We start from the raw sequence: 25,299 nt of genomic DNA, 5'->3' as shown, positions 1-25,299 counted from the left end.
TGCTGGAGGCAAAGAAATGCTATTTACTTATATTGCAGTTTCTTCGGTGTACTAACATGTTAATTCTGCTATACAATCCTTACCGGTTGGTGGCAGTAATGCACCATTAAGTTGTTTGCCAACCGCCAATAACTGTCACAAGAAGAAGAAGAAGCTGTCATTACTGTACAGATATTGTGCTTCTAAAGATGTGGAACAGCTCATGTGTTAGCATGTTATAGTTTTACACATCTTTACACCAAATTTATGGACATTACTAGATACTGGAAGTAGTAATTGAAGGTAATATCGAATGACGTGTTGTATTATTGACGGACAGACGAGGAAGTGTTCATACGGTTAGCATCTAGCTTTGATTTACAGTTTGCCACATTTTGGTTCGGTGTGAGTGAAGCGCCTGCAGAATGCTGCTAAAGCTAAGATAGTTCGTTGTTTTAGTATTTATTTATGAAAACTTAGCTTACAGTGTTTATAAAACGAATTCATTAATGCTTTGTCTGTAAAATTACATTTTCGCTGTGATTACAGGATATATGACCCTTGCATTTGAAAATTGATTTTTGTAGCATGAATTTTCGTTCATTGGAAACAGCTCACATGTGAAAAAAAGCCAGAAACCCACCACTGTACCCAGGCCTGTGCTTGAAGCTCTGAGAAGCTGATGGACCCATCTTTAAGATGCCCTACCACTGCGTGGCCTACGGATGTGGCAAAACTGTCGAAGATGGGGTGACTTTGTTTAGGTTCCCAAAGGATCCAGATGAGTTCCGCAAGTGGGAAAAGCAGGTTCAGAGAACCCGCGTGAAGTGGGTGGCCACAAGCTTCTCTCACCTCTGCAGCGAGCACTTTGGCAAAGAGTACTTTGAGGACAAGATGCCTTCAGGGACACTGAAGCTGAGGCCGGGAGCAGCTCCCACAGTGTTCGTCCGACCACACTGTTCCTCCTGCGGGGGAGTGGGCTGCAAACAGTGCCTGCCTTCTATCCAGCGCCGCGCCTCCGCAGCAGAAACAGCAGAGCGTAGGAATAGTGTAAATAAACCGATCAAATTGTGGGGTTTTCTCAGTGGTTCAACATAAACCTCAGCTCTATTTCTTTACAGGGAGAACACAAAGGAAAGGAGGATGAGGATAAGAACATTCGCAAAGGATGTTTGCCAAAAGTACGGGTGATGAGGAGGGAAAAAGCAAGAAGTGATGGACCATGTGAGGAACAGATATTTGAAAATAACATTTGTAGATGTTTTGCAAAAAAAAACAAAAAACTAAGCTCTGATTACTTTCTCCATTTTGCAGTGATTTGTGAGATGTGTGGAACGCCCGGCACTTTCAGCACCTTCTTTTCAAAATCAAAGCGTTTTTGCAGCTTATCCTGTTCACGGTCCTATTCATCCAACTCCAAGAAGTCGTCCATACTGGCACGTCTGCAGGTTAGAATGAAGTACATTCTGTTGGCTTATGCCATATTTTAGGTAGGGTCTTCTTTTCAATTCTGTTTTAACGAATTGCCAAACTTCAGAGAACTCTTAAAGTTCATAATGCTTATTTTGGCACACATCCTGTATTATGCCTTTGCAAATTCCTGCTTTAGACTCAACTTGTACACATCTGAGTGTCTTCCATCAGGGTTTGAGATTCAGCTTGAAACCTTTGTATTGAGCCATTCAAATCTTTTTGTCAAATTAAAAAGTTGTCCCTGGTGTTTTGTTAGACATGTTTCCAATATAGTCAGATCTAGCGGCCCATCTACACACTAAATTAGCTCAAAGGTTTTGATCTGAAAGAGTCATTTGTTGAAAAAAAAGGGGGGTATTTCTTGAGTAATTTTACAAAAAGAGAAATGGAATATTCTTTAATGTCTAAGAGTAATACATTTATGAGAAACAGGTAAAATTTTCCACAATTGAAGGCATACATTTACAATCTGGACATCCTTACTAATTAGAAATTAGTAAGGAAACAAAATTCTTAATTTTATCCACTCAGGAAACATCATCTTGATTCAGGAAAGTAGACCAGATGTACTAACACTTTATAAAATCTAAAATCCTTGACAACTTCTGGTGTTTTTATTTATTTATTTTTTTTCTCACAAATGTCTGTTTTTATCTTCTCAGAAATTTTCTGAGTTTTTTTTTCTCTTTTCTTTCATGCAAATTTTAAGACTTTACAATGGTCAAAAATATTTTAGTTTACTAGTGAAAATATAGTAAATTGTATTTACTCATTGAAAATGTCTACTTTTTAATATACAAGAATATCCCAATTTTTTCCCCTTTTCAAATGTGTGAAATTAATCTAAAAATGCCTGACATTTTTCGGCAGAAATGTACTAATTCGTTCGTACGTTATTATTATTTATTTATTTATTTATTTAATCCACAACGGCCCTAATCTTCCATCGGAAATCCGTCAACAACTTTTCAACACTCCTAGTTTTTTTGTCTTATTGTTACAGTGACCAGTAGGTGGCAGCACTTTACGGCTCCCAACTCAGGTGAAAATAAATAAATAAAGAAGAAGAAGAGCGCGCTAGACTTTAAATGCTACTGTTGTTGATATGAGCCAGCGTGTTTTGGGCTCAGCTCGCAACCGTCCGTTCCCTCACAGAAATGCCCAAAACCTGTTGCGTGGACTCCTGCTTGAGCAGGCGGTCTGACTTCGTCTACCATCGGTTTCCTCTCAACGACCCGGAGCGATTGAGACAATGGCTGTTTACGCTGGGAATGGACCCGAACACACCGGTCCACGTCGTCAGCAAGATGTTCGTGTGCCAGAAACACTTCCAGCCGGACGATTACCTAGAAACTGACTCCTGTGTGAGACGTCGAGGCCCAATGCTCAAAATCACCGCGGTCCCGACCGAGTGCGTCGACGACCTGTTCAGTGTTAGATTCAAACGCAAGGTGGTGAGTTCCCGCGGTCACCACGGTGGACGGGATGCTGGAGAACAGCGACCTCACACTGAACCAGCGTCTGTCCACCGTTTGATGGGGACTTGGATATCTGAGAATTCAAATGTTTATATTTGATATGGGAAAAAATAATTCAAATATCTATTCAGTCCTAAAAAGTTTGGAAAAGTATTATACTTCTATATCATTCTTGCAAGTTTGGAGAACAATGCAAAAATACATTTTACTGGAAAAATGTTTCAGTTTCATGACGACATACCTGATTTTATCTTCTAAAAGTAAATCAATGTACTAAAAAACAGAGCTTTTGACAACACCTATTTACGTTTATATTTATTTTTGATGGACATTAACTTCATGTTGGCAGAAATGCAGCTCTCTCTCTTTTTTTTCTTTTTTTTTTCTGGTTCTCTTTCAGGTCTGACCTGCTGAGCCTGGGTTTGACTGATTCTAAATTTGAATCTAAGCATGACAAAATATTAAAGAGGAAAAACAAAGTCTTATTGATTATTTTATTGAAGATAGATGTAAGAATACAACAGAAAATGTATGTCCCTTTTCTTGAAAGTATGGAGCCTCACCTTGCCATACATGTAATGCCACTAAACAATAAATTTTCTTCAGTAGTTTCAGTAGTGAGAGCAGAGCAACTGATCTAACTTTATACATAATGTGCTTTCATCTCTTTAGGGGCGACCACCCTCAAAAAAAGCTACAGTTCTGAACAGAATGAACAAAGCCTCCGCTACTGCAGGAGTAGAAGGTAATGGTGCACATGCACATACACACCTGGCTACCCATACTTTCCACAAATTCAGCTGCATTTTTGCATTAATAACTGGTGTCAACTCTGCTAAACTGAGAATTTCTCCAGCTTCCAGCCTTTGTATTTGTAGCAGGTGATTGGCTTATCGTTTTTTTTTTTGTTTTGTTTTTTTTTGTTTTTTCCCAGCATCTCTCATACTTGATGTTTCTCTTAATAACTCAAGCATACACATAGCTTTCTGCTCTGCTCACTCTGCAGCACATTCGGTGTTTGACTGGGGCTCCTACCTGACGACTGAAGCAGCGCTGGCTGCTTCCGTCTCCAGCTTCGCGCATGTGAGTTTACCTTACTACGTCCCTCAAGTCACACACATTATGTCCCATGTTGCTTTTAAGAGCTGATTGGTGAAATATAGAGAACGTCTTTAGATTGAAAATACTGCTCAGACTACATGTTTCTACAGAGAAGAGAAAATGACCAGAAATGGATTATGGGTAGTCGTGAGCTTGTGTTGTGCATAAAGAAAGTGGCTCATGGTCTTCACCTCTGCAGGCTCCACTCAGCTCTGACTGGGACGATGTGGTCGTCGGGATGAAGGTGGAGGTCCTCAACACCAATGCTGTCCTGTCCAATAAGGTCTACTGGATTGCTACTGTTCTTCAGGTCGCAGGTTTTTAAAGTTTTCTGCTCATTTTCAATCACCACAAGTTGTACTATTTAATACCTGCTAACAAATGTGTTTTTGTCAATTCTAAAATTTGGTGTAGATGATGATGAGGAAACTCCAAACGTTTATCATCTCTGTGTAACCAGTATACACTTGTTTGCAAAGTGTATATGGAAAAGTTCACATCCCTTGAACTTTTCCATATTTTGACACATTACAACCACAAACATGAATGTATTTCAGTGGAACTTTATGTGAAAGACCAATACAAAGTGCTGTACACTTGTGGAGTAGTAAGAAAAGTATACATGATTCAAAACATTGTTTACAGATCACAAACTGATAAGTGCTGCTCCTCCTCCACTCAGCTCCTTCAGACTAGCCAGCAGCAATTAGCAAACACCTGGTGGAAGTACTCATCAGCTGAGCTCATTATACGAGCTGCTTCTCAGTGAAACGCTGGTAAAAATGTTGTGAAAGGGTTAATAGAGGAGCTAATAGAGGTACTAATTATGATTAGTTTCAGAAAGAGCAGGAGTTTCTTAAAGAGACAGATGCCCAATTTTAAGGTGTTAAATTACAAAGTCAGATTTCCTTTCATATTAACATAGTCACTTGATTGTGCTATAAAATGGCACTGTGTGGCTGGAAAAAGATAATACTGCCCCATGTCATTTTATTTGTGTTTTTGATTGTTTTTTTATTTCCAGGCTTTTTTTTTTTTTTTTTTTTTTTTTGGTTGTTTGAATATTTAAAATATCTTCCAGATCCAGTGCAAAGTGTTCTTTTCAAAATTAAAAATATATTGGTTTGTAAAAGAGCGACCTCGCATTATTATGCCAACATCGGTACAGGCCACTACTTCAAAAATGATCTCAAAACATTATCTTTTATCGCCTAGCAAAATTTGTTATTGTGACAGTCCTCTTATGATATCCAAAGAAATTTATGGTTCTAGCTAGACGGCGTATGAAAACCTTCACGCCCGTCCCGAGCTGCTATGTAGTGTTTTGTGCTTTTAACTCCGTCCTCCGCTCGCCTGTCTGCAGGCTACAAAGCTCTGCTTCGATACGAAGGCTACGAACACGACAGCAGCCATGACTTCTGGTGCAGCATAGTGTCGGGGGAGCTGAACCCGATTGGGTGGTGCTCCATGACCAGCAAGCTGCTGGTGCCGCCACAGGGTGAGCTCCTGCTTTTTCCTTTTTCCAGATTTGAATCTCAGTTAACCGTAAAACGACGCGCGAGAAAGCCACGTTCGCTACCGAAAATAAAAACGACAACAACAAAAAACAAACGCATTCGTCCGTTTTGCAGATGCGAATAACATCTCCGACTGGAAATCGTATCTGATGAAGAAGCTGGTGGGCTCCACCACTCTGCCCGTCGACTTCTACGTGAAGGTAGACGCTTCGCTCTTTTTGACGCGTTTCCTGTTCCTGGAAGACGAAACTGAAGCCGAACTGTTTGTTTTGGCTTCGTCAGCTGGCGGAGAGCATGAAGCCCTCATTCAGGGTCGGCGCACGCGTGGAGGTGGTGGACCCCAAACACGTGAGCCGCACCCGTCTGGCCGTCGTCGACGCCGTCGTCGGCGGCCGTCTGCGGCTGGTGTACGCGGACCAGAGCGACGTCCCCGACAACGTGGTCTTCGACTTCTGGTGCCACATGTGGAGTCCTCTTGTCCACCCGCTGGGCTGGTCCAACACCGTGGGTCACACCATTAAAGCGTATGGTGAGTTCAAAAGCGAGAAAAACATGAGATTTCATTTTCATTTCATTCATTGCTTAGATTTTTCTAAAAACGTCATGGCTTTTAAAGTTTTCCTTTTTGTCTTTTTTTCTTTTTACATGTTCATGGGGAGCTGAATTTGGAAAAACTGATTATTATTATTATTATTATTATTATTATTATTGCTGCATATTAATGAATTCTCGTCATCATAGAGAGCTTAACAGACCTTAATGTCACACCACTGCTTTGCTGTGGTGGTTTCCACTATTTCCACTTTGTTGTGTATTTCATGTAAAGTTAGAAACAACTCAGTCATGGGAACATAAAAAAAAACTGTTAATTTGACTTGTGGATAATGGCTTACAGTAATTAGTTGTTTTGTTTTTTTATTTTTTTACTGTCAGTTACTCAGTCTTCTTGTTTATAGGAAGCAACGTGGAAGCTTCAAGCAACCCAAAGGGAAACGGTGAGAATATGTTCCAGGGACTCTTTAAAAAGGTAAGCTGTATCTCTAATGTGTCTCTAATCTCTAAGTGTTTGACTCCTGTCTCGCATTCTGTAAAGAAGCGGCGTCCCAACTTCTGAAAAAAATAAATAAATAAAAATACTACACCAGCATCACAAAAATATACTGTGAATAATATATACCTGTTAAACTCAAGATGGATCAAGTAAATATTTTATTACAACAAATAAGGTTGTCAGATGTCTAAAGCATGGGAGATGTTTAACTTGAAAAGGATTTTGCCAGTGTGCGTTATTAAAATAAGAGCATTCAGTTTGAAACATTCTTTATGTATGCTAAATTAAAGAAAGAACAAAAGTTTTATGTATTTTCAGAAATTAGTTTTGAAAGCACTTAGCAAAGTATGATGAATCAAAAGCAGATTTGGGTGCAACAAAGTCTGCTTTTGAGTAAAATTCATCATATGAATTTTATCTAATCCTTTTAACTGTACGATTAAAGCAAACTCAGAAAGTCTTCTTATTAAACTACCGACATGTTGTGTTCCTTATGTTTCCCATTGTAAGAAGGTTAAAATTTATGTGTAACAATTTTGCCCTAATGATGAATAAAGTATCTGAATCAACCACCTGGGCTGGGCAAATTTAGAGATTACCACTTTAAAATGTTTGTGCTACTTTAACTCGCCACTAGTTGGCAGTGTTTTCCTGTCTTTGGTTAGGTTTTATAGGGGTTTCCCCCCCCGCCCCCCATAAACTATCATGTTCTAAAAGATGACTTGCTTGCTTGGATGATTTCAGCTGTTCTAGCTTCAAATTGTTAGATGTAAAATAATCTTAAATTCCTGTTTGTATGAATTGAAAATGTTTTCGTGCGACCTGCAGCCCAGGATTGTCTACATGGGGGAGGGATTCTTTGAGGAGGGAATGAAGCTGGAAGCCATTGATCCTCTAAACCTGGGAAACATCTGTGTTGCCACTGTTCACAAGGTAACAATGCTTTGTTGGTTTTTCTGTTTGGGGGAGGCGCTTGCGTCTGATTGGTCGGCTCTGCTTTCATCAGAATCGATATTCCTGACTTGTACCTGGTCATCTGCAGGTGCTGCTGGACGGTTACCTCATGGTGGGCATCGACGGGACGGAGCTGAACAACGGCGCCGACTGGTTCTGCTACCACGCCTCCTCCCACGCCATACTGCCCATCAACTTCTGTAAAAGGAATGACATCACCCTCACTGTGCCCCGAGGTGATCGTCTGCTGCCTCATCAGCGCTCCAAACAACTCGTTCTTCTGCGGATTGTGATTCATCAGCTTCTGTTTTATCAAGAAACGTGATCTGTGTCTGTGTCCTGGCAGGTTCTGATCCTCAGACTTTCACCTGGGACAAATATCTGCAGGACACTAAAGCAACAGCTGCACCAGCACGACTGTTTAACACTGTGAGTTCTGCTTTGGGAGGCAGACGTCTGAATTTGGTCCTTGTTATGACAGTTTGAACAGAGATAGACTAAACCACCAAGGATTACAAACTACCTTGGAAAAACTTCAGTTTGTTGCAGGTTTTACATGTTTCACCGTTTTAAACGGGCAGTATTATGTAAAATTGACTTTTTTTCTTAACTTTATATCATGTTATAATGTTATTCCCTCATCAAAAACATACCTTCAGTGTTGCTTTGGTTCCGTCATGCATGTTTAAGAAATCCTTTCATCTCCATGGCAACCATTCATCTGTGCAAAAGTCCTGGTTGAACCTAGCCTCATCTTCTCTGAGCTGCAGTTTCCAAGTTTCTGCCTCACAGAGCAGCCCTCCCCTGTTTGTCCTTCACTCAGCTCCTTCAGACTAGCCAGCAGCCATTAGCAAACACCTGGTGGAACTGCGCATCTGTTGAGCTCATTATAGGAGCTACTTCCCAGAGCAAAGCTGGTAATAAGGTTGTCAAAGGGTTAATAGAGGAGCCATGATGTGATGACTTACTGAAGCCGGAGTTTCAGAAAGAGCAGGAGCTTCTTAAAGAGACAGAGACCCAATGTCAAGATGCTAAAATACAAAGTCAGATTTCTTCTGAGTTACGTTTGACATGCCACATCTTTATAGCAACTGATGTTAACATAGTTACATGATTGTGTTATAAAATAGGCCTAGAAAATACATAATACTGCCTTTTTAACACACCTGATTCAGATGATTACAGTTTAGTGAAAGCCTTGTTGAATCAGGACGCCTAAAACATTCAGTTACTAGAGACGTACCTCACAACGATTCAGAGCTGATACTGCAGTTAAATGCTAAGAGAAGGTGAATAAAAATTCTCTGCTCAGTTTCCTGGTCTCCACTGAAGAAAAACTTCCCCACAGCCTGATGCTGCCACCACTGTGTTTTACCAGAGGTGCACCTTAGATTCAATAACAGTTGAATAGTTGTCATCACTAATAAGCAGGATTATGAAGTTGTTGATATTTTTCCCCCATTTAGGCTGCAGATCCTGGTAGTTCTGTTTTTTTTTTCTTTCTTTCTTCTGAATCCAGTTTGTTGTGCTGGACTTTATTTCAGGGTGTCAGAGTAACTGGGGGCAGAATAAAAATGTTTAAAAGTTATAATTTTTCTTTCCATTTGACAATTCGTCACTTAAAATTCCAGTAAGTTTGAGGAAAGGTTTTACTGGTGTAAATACTATAAACCATCACACCTTGTGGTGTTTTTTTTTTGTTTTGTTTTTGTTGTTTTTCCTCAGGAGAACCCAGGTCACGGTTTCTCCCCCAACATGAAGCTGGAGGCTGTGGACCTGATGGAGCCGCGGCTGGTGTGCGTCGCCACGGTGAAGCGCTGCGTGGGACGCCTTCTGCTGATCCACTTCGACGGCTGGGAGGACGAGTTCGACCAGTGGGTGGACCACCAGTCCCCGGACCTCTACCCTGTCGGATGGTGCGAGCTGGTGGGCTACCAGCTGCAGCCGCCTCCAGGACTTGGTGAAAACATCTGGAGAGCTTTTTCGTCTTTCTTTTTTTTATATATATATTTAGCTTTTATTCTTAAGCCCATCTCAGCGGTGCATTGGATAATGGAATGACAAAGGTTTCTTTTCTTTTGTTTTCCAGCACATTTGACTGAAAACCATTCGGCGCAGTCCAAGAAGCCCAAACCCATCGTACACAGCAGAAAGAGTATGTGAATGCTTTCCCCACTACATACCAGGGTCACAATAGTTTGGGGTTTTTTCAATTAGATTCATTAGATTACCCCATCAATAAATCTAGTTATTAAATATTGCTTAGTTTTAGCTTAGTTTTTATTAGTCTTAGTAGTTTGTTTTTCTGAATACTTTAATTTCTTTGGTGCACAATTCCAAAAGCTCTAAGTATATTATTGTGATCGTGTATGAGTTACAGAAACATTTACTTTGTGTTTTGATCACTAAAGTATTTTTTGATTGAATTGATGGCTATAAATGTAGACCCAGGTTGACTAAACGACTAACAAAAATCTGCCCCATAGTGTGTTTTTTTTTTTTTTTTTTTTTGCTCTGTTTTATAAAATATTTAAATATCCTTGCAAATTACAGATTCATCTGCTTTATGTTCCTTTATTTTACTCTATTCCCTGCTACAGGAAGGAGGTACGGTAGGAAGCGGATGATCCAGGAACAAGTGAGCGACGCCTCCAACGAGCTGCCAGAAAGTTCTCAGAGTAGTCAGCCGGAGATCCCAGCCATCAAAACTGAAGCGGAGGAACAAGAGAGTGAGTGACCGGCTCTCAGATCCGTCACTTCTGCATTTCAAACAACCAGCTGAATGAGGTTTGTCTCTGCAGTCGTCCCGGTCCAGGTGAAAGTGGAGGAGATGGAGACTCCTATCGAGAGTCCTCACAAGACTCAGCAGGCCTCCCTGAGACCCGTAAAGCAGGAGAAGACGGAGCAGCAGACGGAGTCGACGCGACCTGGCCGAGAGGAGGTTGGATCTCCAAAGGAAAACTTCAGAGAAACTACCGTTCAGAGTGAAAATAAAAACACAGATCAAGAAGGCTTGAAGGCCGGGAGTCGAGAAAACGACGGCAGCCAGGATGGGATGTGGGAGAGCAACACTGAGCAGGACCAGGCCGGAGAAACTGAAGACATAGAAGTGTGAGGGGGAGAGGCTTTAATGGACAATAACCTCACAAGCTTAGAACAAGATATTAGTTTTGACAAATAGTAGAGTTTGTAGAGTTTAGGAACTACCTCACTTTGACCATGTCAAAAGCATGACGGATAACTTTGGCTGTAATGATAAAGTTCTTTTTTATTTACTTTTGTTTTACTTTGTCTTCCGCAGATCACTTTTGTCTAAATTTCCTATCAGTTACAAATAAACCAGCTAATTTGCTGTCGTCTTTTGTAGAAGTAATACCAGAAATGTTTGTTTTTATGGGTGAGGAGCAAAAGCCGCAAAGCCCAGATGGAGTCATTCAGCTTATCCAGACAGAAACAAGCTAAGGCATTGAGCATATTAGATTAGAGTTTAACGACAGTTAAAAGTTTTAAACCCTTGTCAGGATATTAATACAGAATTTTATTTTGAAACAAAGAACTGTCTGACATGGGTTGGGGATTTTCAACTTGTGATAAATTGGATTAAAAATGCATATGGTTTGATTTTAGCACCAAATTTCCACCAAAAACATCTAGATTGACCATATTGCTTATATTTAAAACAGAAAATACGGTACTGTAAAATTGAATAGATTAGAATATACTTTATTGTCTCCAAAGGGAAATATGTCTTTGGCAAAGTGCTACACAGTTGTAGGAAAAAGCAGAACGATCAATACAGCAAGTAGATGGTACAATGCAAGTACTGAAGTAATATGTCGTGTCATCTTCTAGAACACTTATTGCTTTGACGTTCAGACTCAGGCAAAAGTGCAGCATCAACACCTGCTAAGTTTCAAAGATATTTTCAATTAAATGTGCTTGTTGCAAACTGCCTGAAAGTGTCCCTGCATACACAGTAGAGAACATAGACATACATGTCTATTGATGGCAATAGTGGAGCATAGCTTGCGATTACACCATGGTTGTTTTTTTGTTTTGTTTTTTTGATGTGTGATGGGATCTGGATTGTCTGTTCAACTTGTTGAATATTAATTAAACCGCATAAACATTAAATGCAACAGAATAACCGATGTTGATGTCATTTAAATAGAATACGACGGAATATTTTTGACGCAGTCGGTTAAAATGTCCAACAACAAAAACTTCTAGCACGACCTCTGGCTTGGACATCCCCCGAACTTATGTTTACTATAGCAGCACATAATACTGATAGGGGCTCTGGATAACCTCTTGTGCTGCTTTTCCGAGCCAGTGGCCTTGTGTGGAAGACTCTCTCCACCAGGACATGCCTTGAACACGTAGACATCTTTGACCTTTTGACCCTTCACCTCAGGGGGATTAGCGCAAGTGGCTCTCACCTTAATATTAATCTTCTCAATCCACCTAGATGAAAGAGATGAACAGATAATGTCCCCGTTCTCCATTAGCAATGCCAAAATGTCTAAGACAAAGAAGCTGCTTACAGGCGTAGCGGCAATAGAGGGCAGTCGCACATCAGAGGGTTGTCGGCCAGGTTGATGACTTCCAGGGACGTGAGTTGGTGGAAGTCAGGCACCTCCTCCAACTTATTGCCTTCCAGAAACAGACTTCTTAACCCTGGACCCAAACCAACTAGGGAGTTCTCAGACATCTGCGGTTTGGAAAACATCATCAGAAAGCATTTTTATGCACTTGGATAAGCTCTTTAAGGGAGAAGCTCACCTTCTCCAGCCCCATCTTATCCAGATACAGTTCCTTCAGAGATCCCTCCAGCGGTTTAAAAGCGTTCGGGCCGACCCAACGGATCAAATTACCGGACAACCTGAGGTCCTTGATGTTCCTTGCTTTGCTCAGTGCCTCGGTGGGCACCTCCTTCAGCTTGTTTCCCCCCAGGTGGAGCTTTTCTAGACTACTAGCCTGATCCAAAGCCCTGGGCGAAATGTTCCTAATGTTGTTTCCAGTGAGGTAAAGAGCTCTGAGACCCAAAACTCCAGTCAGAATACCAGCCTCCAACTTGGTGATGGCATTGTTCTCCAAGTGAAGTGCTAGCAGATTAGGCACTAATTTAAAGGCTCCTTTGGGGAAATCAGCAAAGCGGTTCTTTTCCAGGTGGAGGTAAGTCAGCTGTGGTAGACCTGTGGATTCAGAAGATTAACCAAGCTTGTAATTATTGAAAGAATAAACCTTATAGATTTTTTTTCCTCTTAAAAAGCACCTTTAAAGGCTTCAGGACTGAGGGACGTGAGGTCATTCTCGGACAGATAGAGATATATCAGTCCCTTCATACCACTGAAAGCCCCATCCTCCACATCCACAATCTTGCAGCTCTGCAAGTGCAGCGATATCACCTGGGCCACACCGGGGAAACTGTTGCTGGGAATGTAGTGGAAGTTATTGCCTCGCATGTCAAGAAGACGTGTCTCGGGAGAGAAACCTCGAGGCACTTTGGTGTGGCCGCGGTTCTCACATGAAGAGTGGTGTGTCTCCGCCTGCCAGAGGACAAGACAAATTTGAAAAAGAATAAAACAAAGCAAAACTTGAAACCCTTCATTAATCCATCCAATCCCCTGAAGTAACCCAGTCACCTCACAGACGCAGTTGGCAGGACATTTGATCTTGTTTTCTGGTTCTTGGGTGGGTGGTGGAATTATTCTGGTTGCATCCTCAAACTCTGCCTTCAGCATGGCTTCCTGGCTCTGGCAGCGCAGCTCTTTAGGGTAGACAGCCTCCAGGCTCTCCCCTGAAAGATGGGCCGGTCCTCCACACATCCCCACCAGCTTCACTTTGCGAAAGATTGCCCACTCTCTGCAAGGTGGTAAAAAATAAAAAATAAACATCCCCGTGGTCGATAAAAACTAGTCAGTGACTTTTGCTGCACCTGAGTGGACGCAAGTAGCAGTTGCAGTTGATGGGGTTCCCAGCCAGGCTGAGACGGGCCAGCTTGGGTGAGCCTTCAGAAAAGGGCTGAAGGACACGGAGCTGGTTATGGCTGATGTCCAGATGTACAAGGTTGGGAGATTTAGATACAGCGGTGATGACCAGGTCCTGCAGGGACATGTGGTCGAGGAAGAGGTGTGTCAGCTTCGCCATGGACACTGCGTTCTCTCCCAGATACGTCATGGGGTTATAGCTAAGGTCCAGACGAGTCACCTCTGGCAGTCTGGACACAGTAAGGAAGAGATGTAGAGAAGAAGAGGGAAACATCAGGACTTAAACATGTATGTTACTGCAGTAGATCTGCTGTCTGGTATCTCCTTTGGAGAATTGTTTAAGTTCACTCCCCACTGAAACCAGAGGTCATTTTTCTGAGCATCCTTACCTTGTCATGGTGTCAGTTGGGAAAAACTGCAGCTCGTTGTGGTCTAGGCTGAGCCGGTTGAGCGTGAACAAGCCAGCGAACGCCTCAGTGTCCAGGTAATTCAGAGAGTTGTGACTGAGACGAAGCCACTTGATGTTCTGCAAGCCCTTGAAGGATGAACATTTGCCTGTATCAACAATAATGACTACAAGAGGCGCATGTGCCATTTTCTGATTGGTTTCCCTTTTGGGAAATTTTTGTGACTGTGTACCTGGAAGGCCAGATTGGGCATGTAGACCAGCTGGTTGTGAGTGATAGAGAGAAGGTTGAGGAAGCCCAGCTGAGAGAACGCTCCAGGCTGGATCTCTTCCACACGGTTACGGTCAATGAACAGCTGCTTCAGCGAGGAAAGGCCATCAAAAGACTCCTGGACTCAAAAGACATACACCATAGTTTTACCCACTTTGCCCTAAAAACGTAAGTATTATTTTTTAATCTGATCTGACTATTGATAAACTGGATTCATTTGAAGGGAACTGGACTTCTTTTGAAAGTGGATCTAAATTGGACTTGTCTAATCAATGGCATTTGTTGAAGAGTGGTGGAGAATTTATTGACATGAAGAATGGCAGCAACTCAAAAGGGAGAACTTGGGACAACGTAGGTTGTAGCTGTGACTGTCTGATCACCTGGTAGAGGATCTCTATGTTGTTGTTGGCCAGGTTAAGGAAGACCAGGCGGCCAAGGCCACGGAAAGCCCCCTCCTTAACTCTGCGGATGTTACACCTTGGCAGTGAAAGGTGAGTCAGATAGGGAGTGTGTTTAAAAGCCCCCGAGGGAAGTTCTTGGATGTCATTGCCTCGGAGATCCAGCTTCACGGTTATCTAGAACAAAACACACCGCAGCTGTAGCCTTACAGTTCAGTCATAAACTGTAAGTGTAGAGATCTTGATGAGTGTGTGAGGAGAAACCTCATCAACAGTGGAAGGCACTTGGGTCAGGTTTTTGTTCACACAGGCCACTCTGAGCTGGATCTGGTCACAAATGCACTGCTGTGGACATTTTGCTGTGAGACTTGCAGGGATGCAAAGGAGCAACAAGCTGAGCAACAGAGCCCAGAAAGGGTTCAGTAAGTCCAGAAGGGGCATCTGTAATGAAAGAGAATTTAAAAGAGGATTACTTCAATATGCAGTTGCAACTCACTTTTAAGCATAAAAAAGTTTGAAAACTGTGATCACACAAAAACTGAAATCTTTGGCCTAATTGAAAAAAGCAGCAAAGAGGAAAACTGACAAAGCACCGTAGTTAAAACACCCCGCCCAGAGTGAAACATGGTGGTTGATTTCCTTCAGCAAGGACAGGGAGCCTGATATGATGAATACAGAGCAGTTTAAGAGAAATTGAGGTGTTTTGTCATAAACTCTAGAGACTGAGTCTCTAACCAGGTGGTCAGCAGCACAGGTGTACCACAGGGGACTGTACTCTCACCATTCCTTGTCACTGTGTACACCACAGACGTCCAGCGCTTCTTGAAGAATGTTGGGTCCTTTAGTGTTTGGAGTAAGATGGTGCAGCTCTTTTGTAAGTCTGTTGAGGAGAGTGTCATCTTCTCTGGTTTTGAAAAGCATGTTCCTTCCTTTTTGTGATTCTGTATTTGTTTATGTGGGTCTGACATAAAATCCCAATAAATGACACTGATGGGTTGTTTTTAGTTTTTGTTGCCCTGTGATGGACTGGCGACCTCTCCAGGATGTACCCCGCCTCTTGCCCATAAAGTCTCGCTGGAGATAGGCACCAGCACCCCTCCCGACCCCGCTAGGGACAAGGGTGTAAGAAAACGGATGGATGGATTGTTTTTGGAACACAATGCCAGCAATTTTGAGCTGTACAAATACTTTTGCAAGTCTCTAATTTGAGAGATACAGAAGAGGATTAGAGCCACTGATACAAAAAAAGGAAAAAGACTTTTTCCTCAAAAATTCAGATTTTAATCTGCAGAGATCAAGACAGAATTCTGAGAAAGAAATATCGATTTTGAGGAAAAAACATCAGATTTTTACAAAAGAGGCCCGAAAGAGTTAAGAATCATATGGAAAGTATTGAAAACCTTAAGAAGTCTTAAGCTTTTAAATATGAAAATGCTACATAATCCCTACCTTTATGCCACTTGCCCCTGCTCTAGTCTCCACTGGAATGCCCTGAAGCCACATTCCCATGTTGGATCAAAAGCCTTGATCCACAGGAGCGGAGACCGAAAGCTTAACAGTTTCATGTTCAGAGATTTGGAGAACTAAAACATTAGCTAGTGCCTCAACCTTACACCAGCAGAACCGTAAAGAAAAACCAAACAGCAAAAACATAAATGTAGAATTGTTTTAAATATCTAAAAACTTGGTTAGACAAAAAAAATATCCTGTTTAAAAGTAGGTTATTTGTCTAAATGAAGTAGTTAAATATGATATGGCTTTGTCCCTTAAAGTAAAGGGAAAACACTGAGGGACTCAGAAACTAGAGACGGAGGAATGTGTGCTCGGACCCTTACTGGGGTCCAAACTGCAGAGCGGAAGCTGCGTACAAAGACGCAGTGTCTATTCCTGCCAATGTGCCAAGAATGTATTCCCTCTGTAAAAAAAAAAAAAAAAAAAGGAGTCCTTTCAGCTAGCAGGGTGTGAAAACTATTTTACACGGATTTTAGACATTCCCATGCATTAAAAGCCAGGAGGTAAATGTATCCATCACCGGTTCATCTTAACACATGCCAGCAAAGCTGGGACAAAAACAAATTGAAGAAAATAAAGCAGACATCACTGGCTAATGAAGCACATCTTTTGCATCATCAATTGTTACAAAAAAAAAAAAAGATTACAGAAAGTTTTTAAATTCACACATGATTTTAATTAAGAATATTTCTGGTACGCTCACCTCTACTTCGCTGCAGCTCGCAAAGTCTCCTCTTCTCTTTACCCGGCTGTGCCTCATCCAAAACCAACTCTGCTTATCCAACCCCCTGACCACATGACCACCTCCCACTTCAAGGTGAAGTCATTTCCACCCAACTGTTGCTTCCACAAACTACACCGCCTTCATAAATTAAACAAGTGCAACAAAAAATAAGCTTCTAGGATACTTTGGTGGCAGAAAAAGAACAACAGCAAACACACAGATTCCAGTATGTTCAAATGTTCCATGTATTTATTATATTCAATATAAATGAACACTAGGTAAACAAAACTATCTAGACAGAAAAGTTTTTTTTTTCCATTTCTACAGCTTCTTGTTATACAAAATTATATATAACATTATATTCTCTTCCCTTTTCACAGCAGAGATCCATCTAATCAACAGGCAGATACATCTATGAGGTAAGACAGGATGATCAAACATGTGCAGCGGTAAGTGATAAGGAGATGTGATATGGTGTTTTTGGAAGGACAACATTGCACATTCATGCTGGTCACATGACCTATATGTTTAATGAACAGATTCAGATTCAGCTGGACGTTTGAAGCAGCAGAATGTCAACCGCATTATAAGGACTGATATGCTGTTTTATATGGCAGATATGAAATAATGTTTACATTTTTTGTTTTTAATTTACAGTCAGAAAAGTGTTATTTTCTTTGGACATAAAGTAGCTTTCTTATTCTTTGCCTCTATAGATCTGGTGGAGATGTTTTTTTGTCGTCGCAATTACGACGACAAAAATAGATATGATAAAAATGAGCTGCTTCGTTGATTATTGGCCAATTGCACCGTCAATGCCAGCTCCCAAATAAATGACAAATATCGGCCAACAAATTAGGCTTCCTCTAATCTTGACAAAACTTATTGGCAAAAGCATTTATACCCTTTGAGATACTTTATCTGAGGGCACCAAGAACATTTTGACAATGTGCCGTTTTCCTTTGGCGTCACGATTTATGCACCACCTTATATTGGTCCATAAAATACGCTGTGGTTTGATTGCGAAGAGATGTGAATACTTTTGCAGAGTGGTGTACATTTAAGCAAAACAAAGCAACCTGATTTTGACAAATTGAGGTTTTCTTGACATCCCTGATTCACACTTTGTGAGTTTTTTTTTTTTTTTTACATTAATAAAACATGTCTGCCACCTTGCAGTTAATTTATCGTCTTTCTAGCATTTGCTTGCCTACTTCACATCATATCGTCTACTTCAACTGCCTATGCGTGGTTTGTGTTTTTAGTATTTGGACATTTTAATTATAAAAAAAATATATATATATGTCACAAGCAAAAAGTAGAAAAATAGAGATTAAGACATTGCATCTTGTAAAATATACAAATCAGGAGGCATAAATAGTGGCATTACTTATCCCTTTGTTCAAGTGGGAAGTATCCCTGTTGGTTACATATCCAGATAAATAAAGAACAGTGTGTGTTTATGTCCCAGTGTTGGTACTGGCTTTAATCAGTCAGTGGTACTTGTGGCTTTTCTTCTCCAGAGCAGAGCTCAGCCTGTCTCTGGCGCTGCTGCAGAACTTCAGAGCATCACCATTTCTGCACAGAGAAAAACAAAGTATGAGACTAAAGCCCTACTTCTCCAACGAGCGCATTCATTAAGATAAATGAGTCAGATTAGAGTTAGACTGTAAATAGAACTCCACCGATTTCTGCATGATTTCTCAGAGAGCAAATAGACTGAAATGCCTTCTTAGTTTAGCCAAAACAGGCTGGTGATGGTGGAAGATTACCTGGACAGCAGAGTGTGCAACACAGAGGCGTGGTCCTGAGTGAAATACTCCTGCTGGACAGCATGTTCCAAACACAGCAGCTGACCTGGGACCAGTGGCACCTTCTTCACTTTGCCCTCTCCCTAAAACGAAAATTATATGGTATTAGAGATAGGCTAACATTTATTTTTTTAATTAGGAGAATAAAGTCATATTAGTAAAAATAACGAGGCAATATTACCAAAAGAAATTTCTTAAATGATGAGAAAAAAAGTTATTTTAATGAGATAAAATCTGATGCGACTCTGTGGTTCCTTCTTTGAAATAAACTCATTCGTTTGCATGCTTTCCTGCTACTGATAATAATCTGATGCTGATGTGTTAAAACATTACAAATTTCCTTATTTGTAAAACCGATACCAAAGCTCAAATTCACAAGATGCTAAACATTCCTCATTTTACTTTTATTTATTCTTCAAGGAGAAATAAAAAAATAAATAAATAAAATACTGTTTTATTGTCCTTAAATACAACCTTATCCTAGTAACATGACTTTATTCTTGCATTATTACGACTATATTCTGGTAAAATTATAGCTTCATTACTACTTTATTCTGTTAAGATTACCACTTCGTTGTCACTGTATTATACAAGTTTAATGTCACTGTTGCATCTTCCTTACTTGGTTAGGACTTTGTCGCTTTATTATGATTTTCTCACTACTCAGTTTTTTGTTTTATTATGAGTATTTTTGTAATACTATAATTATAGCCAAAATGAAAAAAAAAATTATCCTGGTTCTGATACGCTGTTGTATGAAAATGTCCATTTGACTTAAAAAAAAAAAAAAAAAAGAAAAACCTACAAAATGGAATTTTTAAAATACAAAAAAGAACAATGACAAATTTTGGTTTTAATGGCTTAACAATTAGCATTTTTCTTTGGATAGTCAATTTACCGATTGATTTCAGCGGTGCTTTTGTATAATGAGTTTTTTTTTTTTTTGCAATCCTTCAAAAAATAAATAAATAAATAAATGAAATAAAATAAAATAAATAAACTATAGGCTGCTGAGATGTACTGTACCTTCAGGACTCCGATCATGACCAGCAGGGTGGTGAGGAAGCAGTGTGACTGGAGGGCCGAAGCAGAGAGAACCTTCTTCAAAACACCATCTGTTAAAAAAAGTAATGATGTTACAAGCAACATAGAAAAACCTGAAAAGAGCTTCACTCTCCAGTTAAAATCCCATTACTTCCAGTTAAACCAGATATTTCTAAATGTTTCATGAAAAAATATACCCTATTTATCCACATTGTCTAAACAGTAAAAAATAGAAAATTTAAAAGGGGCCTGCCAAAGTGTGCATGTTGGTTGGAATCCAACGTTTTGATGCTAAAAAATAGCAACAATGCAAAGGTGAGCTTAACTGGTGTCAATAGCACGTGGGGTATCGCCAGGATGTTGATTTCCATTGATTTACTCCATTCAATATGCTACAATTGGTCAAAAATTAGTTAAAATGCTTATTTTAACTGTAAGGCTAATGCTAGCATGTAGAATGTCTAGCATGTTGACAATACTTGCAGGATGTGGGTTATCACTAGCATGTTGACTAACTTTAACTTACTCCACTCAGTATGCAAATATTAGCATACATGTTAAAATTAGCCAAAATGCTAAGGTTATCCTAGTCAGTAGCATGTTGAGCTATCACCAGCATGTTGACTTACTATATTCAGTATGATATACATAGCTGTTAAATCATAAATTAGCTAAAATGCTTATTTTACTTATAAAGCTAATGTTAGCATGAGCGCTATCACTAGCATGATGAGCAACTAGGAAACTGGGCAAAAACTTCAGAAAGCTGTTGGGTGTAGCTTGTGTACACAAATGTTTGACCCAAATCATACATTTGGGTCAATATATTATTTAGCAAATAATGACACTTTAATGCAAAGTAAGCACTTTTAATGGACTTCCAAGGCAACTGTTTGAGCAACTTTGCATTAAAAGTGCAACTATTTACTGAATGACACTTCATGACAACAGTCATAAACATTCATAAAGACTACTTCATGTTCATGACAGGTGTCATGTCAGTCTTATGCACAACCCGTCAAATAAAGTGTTACCGAAAATATTTAATAGGGAATTTTGCTGATCAAAAAATGAGCTGAACAGGAAAAATTCAGTTTCGTGTCTGGAGGCAAAAAGAAAGATGTCTTTTCATATATGTTTCAGCTCCTGTATGAAACTTGTAGTGCACAAGTGGTTTTACCAATGACTTCAAAAACAACTGCGTTAGCCACAGTGTCCTGGCTGTGCAGGGAGCCAATCTTCAGAAAGAGCTCTGCAGCTTTGTTTGGTTCAGACACATTAACCTAGAGAAGAGAGAACATAGATGGACATTTAAAAACTGATTTTACCAACACATTATGCATAAATAGAGGAAAACAAACTTGCCTCTTGCTGAAGGTTCATCTTCATATTAGACAACTTTTCTGCTGAGGGGTTACTGAGGAATGACAGGATTTCTGCCTGAGGGTTTAGAAAAATAAATGATTTTAAATCAATCTAATATTTGGACATATTGGTTATGCAGGTGACTTTCCGTACTTGGCTCTCAGATTTTTCTGGGCTTTCTCCTCCGTTTTCTTTCACAATTTCTTCACACTCGCCAGTCTCATAACATTCATCACTCCCATCACTATCGCCGGCATCGCTGTCTTCATCTTCCTCATCGTCTGGCTCACCCTCATCCTCACTGCAGACGAATAGAGAAGACAGTGGTTCTATTTATTCCTCATTTAGTAAAACAAACAAAAAAAAAACAATAGATGGATGGATTATCCTATCAATTATTCTGATGACTAACAGAACTGGCAGTCTTCAGATTTTTCATTTAACTTTCCTGTTAAGCAAAAGGTACTTAACAGGAAATGTATTTTATTCATTTATGTTTTTTACAGAATTTTAACCAAGTGAAGCTAAATCTACTGCTGGGGAATATTACATAGTACAGATTTACAGTCAGATTATTTTAATTCTAGATGCTAAATGTATATATTACTGTACTGTTTTGGTTTAATTACTGCTGATTGTGTTGTTCTTTCACCAGTTGGCCTTTTAAAGTCTGTATCCTCCAGTTAACAATAAAACAATAATTTAATTAGGTAAAGATTAGTTACTTCAATAATTTATTCATCACAATTAATCTGATTCATCATGACATGTACTTTATGACATTTAATTCTACTATACACATGCTCATGGATTTAAAACTACAGAAGTAAGCGTAGCATCGTCTCCATGACGACCAAGTGTTGGACAGATGCCTTACCTGAGTGAGGCCAGCATCTCTCCTTTGTGCACATTGTCCAGAACTTCTCTCAGGACATCACAGCCGTCCTCACCCAGACAGTTACCTGTTAAAATGCAGTTTTAAACTTTATTCATATTAACCTGTCCGGTTCTTTATAATGTTAAAGCTTTATAGTCATAACTGTAAAGACATAAATAAGTTCTATCTAAAATGTCACCATGTGGCATAGCCACAGGTAGTGCAGTCCACTGGTGTGTACTCGTACCGTTCAGATTGACTTTCTCCATATGAGGTTTGTCCATGACGGCCTGAGCGACCACGAGAGCCGGCCCCGCTGTGATCTCGCCGAATGACAAGTTGAGTTCCTGAAGACACACAAGAGCGCCATGAAGCATCATGAAGGGTTCTGGCACAGAGGAGCCAGACGTTTCGCTCACCTTCAGGACCGGCAGTCCTTCTGTCAAAACTGCAGCGAGAGCGATGGCTCCTTCGGACCGGACCAGACAGTCGCCGAAGTTGATCACCTGGATGTTCCTGAGGTGCCTCAGAGCCTGCAGAGTCAACATGGTGGGTGTGGCTTAAACACATGGCGTACAAAATGGATATCTGATGGGGAGTTTTTTTTTTTTTTTTTAAAGGAGCATGTCTCACTTGGGCCATGGCCAGCGTTCCCCTCTTGGTGAAGGTGTTGTCGTTGAAGTTGAGGACTCGGAGCTCGGGGTTGTGACGGATGGCTGAAGCCAACGCCATCACACCGGCGTAGTTTATTCCATTCTGAGGCATGTGGATCTCCTCCAGGCTGCCCATCAGCTTAGATTATAAAATATATATTATAAAGATTAGAACAGTAAAATTAAACCTGTAGTCAGGCTAGAGTAGCAATATTTTAACTTAGTATATTCTATAATAGCCAGACCTGTCACAATAAAAATTTTTGCTGAATGATAAATTGTGGTAAATGATAATCTTGTTATTTTGAGACCATTTTCAACAAATACAATAATAATGATAATAATAACGGCTTATTATTTGTTTTTGGAAGTATATCCACTCATATACAAAATAAAAAAACTAAACAACAATAATTAAAATTGCATTTTAACTGGAAAGTATTTTAAATACCCAAAATAACTAAATAATACAACCGAAACAACAATAACTAAATTTGACTATGAAATCTTGTTAAACAAAATTATATTTCAAAAAATAATAACCATTCCACTTAGACGGAGAAAACAGGCAGAAGTGGCAGGAAGTGCAACCTAACTACTTTGTGCCTAGTGTCAAATGTTTGCAGCATTTTTCAAAATGGCAGCTTTTCTGCAATATTAAAGAGGAGTATCTCTTTACTGGCTGTTGTCCAAATGGAAATGATCATGTTCATTTTAATTAATTATGCCATGAACTGATTTATTGCTTATTGTGACATGCTTATAATTTATTTAAAATGTTAGTAACATGTAAACATGTAAAACATCAATGTGACCATTATAAAGAAAGCTCAGTTAGTCTACCTGGAAGGCCTTGGCCAGGGCACTCGCCCCATCGTTTTCCAGACGGTTTCTCCCCGCAACGAACACTTTCAGCCTCAAAGCAGATCCGACGGCTGTTGATTTCTTGTGGCACTCAATAAGAGCTTCAGCCAGGATCTGTTGGTATAAAAATGAGAAAAGAAACCCTTTTAGTTTCTGTTCAGTTGTTGAAAGACGCTGTCGTTTGCGCGGACTCACCTTCCCCCCTCCTATTCCCATGCCACAGTTGTTGAGTCTCAGTTCCCTCAGCGTGTGGCAGGAGGGACTCTTCAGCAGCTGCTCGATGCCTTTGACGCCATCAGGCCCGAAGGCGTTATCGCTCAGGTCCAGCTCAGTCAGCCGGGCACCAGCGCTCATCAGTGCACCACTCAAACACATCTAATAAACGCACAGTCGGATTATAAAATAAACGCAGGAGCATTAAATGATGGTGGGGGGGAAGAGTAAAGAAAGGATGAAGCTTTTCTCACCAGAGCGGTGGGGATTTCAGAGCGGAGCCTTCCTGTGAACATGTCACTCCAGTAGCATCTCTAAAAACACACAATGATTGACAAAATCAAAACAAGTCTGGGCCTAAATAGGAAGAAAGCGCCTCTTTGGGATAAAGAGTGGAACACATTATGAACAGGAAGGTAACAAAAAGTCGGCTGGACGAGTTTTGTTTGACAGGCCATGATCGCTTGGTCAAAAACTAAACATCACTACCACTTCACACTGACACCAACACTCTTCTGTAAACAAGTTGCTATAAGTTGACTCTTGTCAGAGGAAAAAAAAAAAACTTTTTTTTTTTTTTAAATACGACCATTTTACAGTTAGGAGTAAAAGCCTTTTGCGCTTTCAACATTAAAAATGCTAGGTAATGTTTACAGTTAAAGTAATAAATCTCTTCATAATCTTTTTAAAATTAGAGTCTTGGTGTTTGGCAAACCTACAGGCAAATCCAAATGAAATCCGTTGTGTATTTTCCTTTGACAGTGAGACATGAAGCGATGCGTACCTGAAGCTGGTCTTTGCTTTCAAGAGCTTTAGCAATGGCTTTGGCAGCTTCCACTCCCACAGTGTTGCCCTCCAGGCGCAGGGCTCTCAGACCTGGGTACTGCTCTATCTTACCGAGCAGCTCCGCCACTGAAAACACAGACAGCAGCTCGTCAGATCAGAGGAGGTGAAACAGAAATCGAACGGTTCCAAAAAAAAAAAAAAAAGGTCACGTCTTCTCACCTGACTCCGAGTCGTCGAGCTTCAGTCCCAGACCTTTAAAGCTCAACTCTCCATCACCAACTTGAGTTTTTGAGAGAGCATCAGCCAGCTGAGCGATGTCATCTGAAGCCATGTTCTATACCTGCTGAAAAGTCGAACAGAAAGGACAGGAAGTGAAGTTCCAGCTATGTAAAATCGCGTCAGGTGATGCAAATATTTATCAGTTAGCCGATGGAGAAACCGGGCACCCAGAATAAGTCTAGAAGCTAGTTGTAATAGCTTTACCGGTGCTAACTACCGGTAAGTGCGCAGCAATAATTAAAAAAAAAAGCCATTTGGACACAACTTGCCGAAGTCGGTTTTTCTGTCTCAGCGTTAACAATAATATAAACTCTCGTTAGAACATCACCATTTATTAAACTCACCTTTTAAAGACTTATCAATTAAGGTGAATATAGAAACACGCGCTGCTTCCGCGCGGCGTGCCAGTTGCTAAACCTTTTGACGTCACGCTGCCCCAGTTCGACGTTTTCGTCAGCGTCGTTGACGAGCAGCTCAAACAACAGGTACGTTTGCGCCATCTGCTGGCTCTTTTGTAAAACTGTTCCATGGTTTCCTTTCAGTCGCAGGTGCT

At 40.4% G+C, this 25,299-nt stretch overlaps 3 protein-coding genes across 5 annotated transcripts; 1 reads left to right on the top strand and 2 right to left on the bottom strand.

Annotated features, from left to right (window-relative positions):
• The first annotated feature begins 128 nt into the window (after positions 1–128).
• Positions 129–11,700, top strand: l3mbtl2 (L3MBTL histone methyl-lysine binding protein 2). 2 transcript variants are annotated; one of them, XM_015007410.2, is made up of 18 exons: positions 129–282; positions 593–1,029; positions 1,101–1,203; positions 1,294–1,427; positions 3,603–3,675; positions 3,937–4,013; positions 4,231–4,348; positions 5,395–5,529; positions 5,663–5,748; positions 5,831–6,077; positions 6,505–6,575; positions 7,428–7,532; positions 7,642–7,789; positions 7,900–7,982; positions 9,279–9,513; positions 9,643–9,708; positions 10,154–10,282; positions 10,355–11,700. In XM_015007410.2, exons 2-18 carry the CDS (start codon positions 679–681, stop codon positions 10,666–10,668), a joined length of 2,475 nt encoding a protein of 824 aa, XP_014862896.2. In that variant the 5' UTR covers positions 129–282; positions 593–678; the 3' UTR covers positions 10,669–11,700. The 2 variants fall into 2 exon arrangements, with proteins under 2 accessions (XP_014862896.2, XP_014862898.2); XM_015007412.2 differs by lacking the exons at positions 129–282; positions 593–1,029; positions 1,101–1,203; positions 1,294–1,427 and adding an exon at positions 1,474–2,906.
• Positions 11,597–16,987, bottom strand: chadlb (chondroadherin-like b). The gene is made up of 11 exons (XM_088000990.1): positions 16,834–16,987; positions 14,883–15,059; positions 14,601–14,795; positions 14,183–14,338; positions 13,933–14,078; positions 13,492–13,773; positions 13,199–13,418; positions 12,829–13,102; positions 12,336–12,748; positions 12,098–12,264; positions 11,597–12,017 (listed from the first exon to the last, which is right to left on the bottom strand). Exons 1-11 carry the CDS (start codon positions 16,888–16,890, stop codon positions 11,780–11,782), a joined length of 2,325 nt encoding a protein of 774 aa, XP_087857116.1. The 5' UTR covers positions 16,891–16,987; the 3' UTR covers positions 11,597–11,779.
• A 98-nt stretch (positions 16,988–17,085) lies between these two features.
• On the bottom strand, positions 17,086–25,181 carry rangap1b (Ran GTPase activating protein 1b). 2 transcript variants are annotated; one of them, XM_015007404.2, is made up of 16 exons: positions 25,091–25,181; positions 24,687–24,810; positions 24,466–24,593; positions 23,936–23,995; positions 23,664–23,843; positions 23,448–23,582; positions 22,585–22,743; positions 22,371–22,484; positions 22,199–22,298; positions 21,952–22,036; positions 21,228–21,375; positions 21,075–21,149; positions 20,890–20,992; positions 19,692–19,780; positions 18,627–18,748; positions 17,086–18,432 (listed from the first exon to the last, which is right to left on the bottom strand). In XM_015007404.2, exons 2-16 carry the CDS (start codon positions 24,796–24,798, stop codon positions 18,348–18,350), a joined length of 1,695 nt encoding a protein of 564 aa, XP_014862890.2. In that variant the 5' UTR covers positions 24,799–24,810; positions 25,091–25,181; the 3' UTR covers positions 17,086–18,347. The 2 variants fall into 2 exon arrangements, with proteins under 2 accessions (XP_014862890.2, XP_014862891.2); XM_015007405.2 differs by having other exon boundaries at positions 24,687–24,807; positions 25,091–25,178.
• Positions 25,182–25,299: the final 118 nt, after the last annotated feature.

This window comes from Poecilia mexicana, unplaced genomic scaffold (assembly GCF_051168715.1).
Source record: "Poecilia mexicana isolate PSO_F unplaced genomic scaffold, ASM5116871v1 scaffold_19, whole genome shotgun sequence".
In the NCBI taxonomy this organism is placed as follows: domain Eukaryota; kingdom Metazoa; phylum Chordata; class Actinopteri; order Cyprinodontiformes; family Poeciliidae; genus Poecilia; species Poecilia mexicana.
Note: the sequence above shows the minus strand (reverse complement) of the source record. Positions and strands in the feature narration are given on the sequence as shown.

Coding starts and splice junctions, on each gene's coding strand:
- l3mbtl2 (XM_015007410.2), top strand. CDS start 679: ATGCCCTACCACTGCGTGGCCTACGGATGTGGCAAAACTGTCGAAGAT. Junction 4,014..4,230: donor CCGTCTCCAGCTTCGCGCAT/GTGAGTTTACCT, acceptor TCACCTCTGCAG/GCTCCACTCAGCTCTGACTG. Junction 9,709..10,153: donor CATCGTACACAGCAGAAAGA/GTATGTGAATGC, acceptor TCCCTGCTACAG/GAAGGAGGTACGGTAGGAAG.
- chadlb (XM_088000990.1), bottom strand. CDS start 16,890: ATGAGGCACAGCCGGGTAAAGAGAAGAGGAGACTTTGCGAGCTGCAGC. Junction 13,774..13,932: donor CCAACTGACACCATGACAAG/GTAAGGATGCTC, acceptor TACTGTGTCCAG/ACTGCCAGAGGTGACTCGTC. Junction 12,749..12,828: donor CAGTCCTGAAGCCTTTAAAG/GTGCTTTTTAAG, acceptor CTGAATCCACAG/GTCTACCACAGCTGACTTAC.
- rangap1b (XM_015007404.2), bottom strand. CDS start 24,798: ATGGCTTCAGATGACATCGCTCAGCTGGCTGATGCTCTCTCAAAAACT. Junction 22,485..22,584: donor GAACGCTGGCCATGGCCCAA/GTGAGACATGCT, acceptor TTGACTCTGCAG/GCTCTGAGGCACCTCAGGAA. Junction 19,781..20,889: donor AGTTGTTTTTGAAGTCATTG/GTAAAACCACTT, acceptor TTTTTTTAACAG/ATGGTGTTTTGAAGAAGGTT.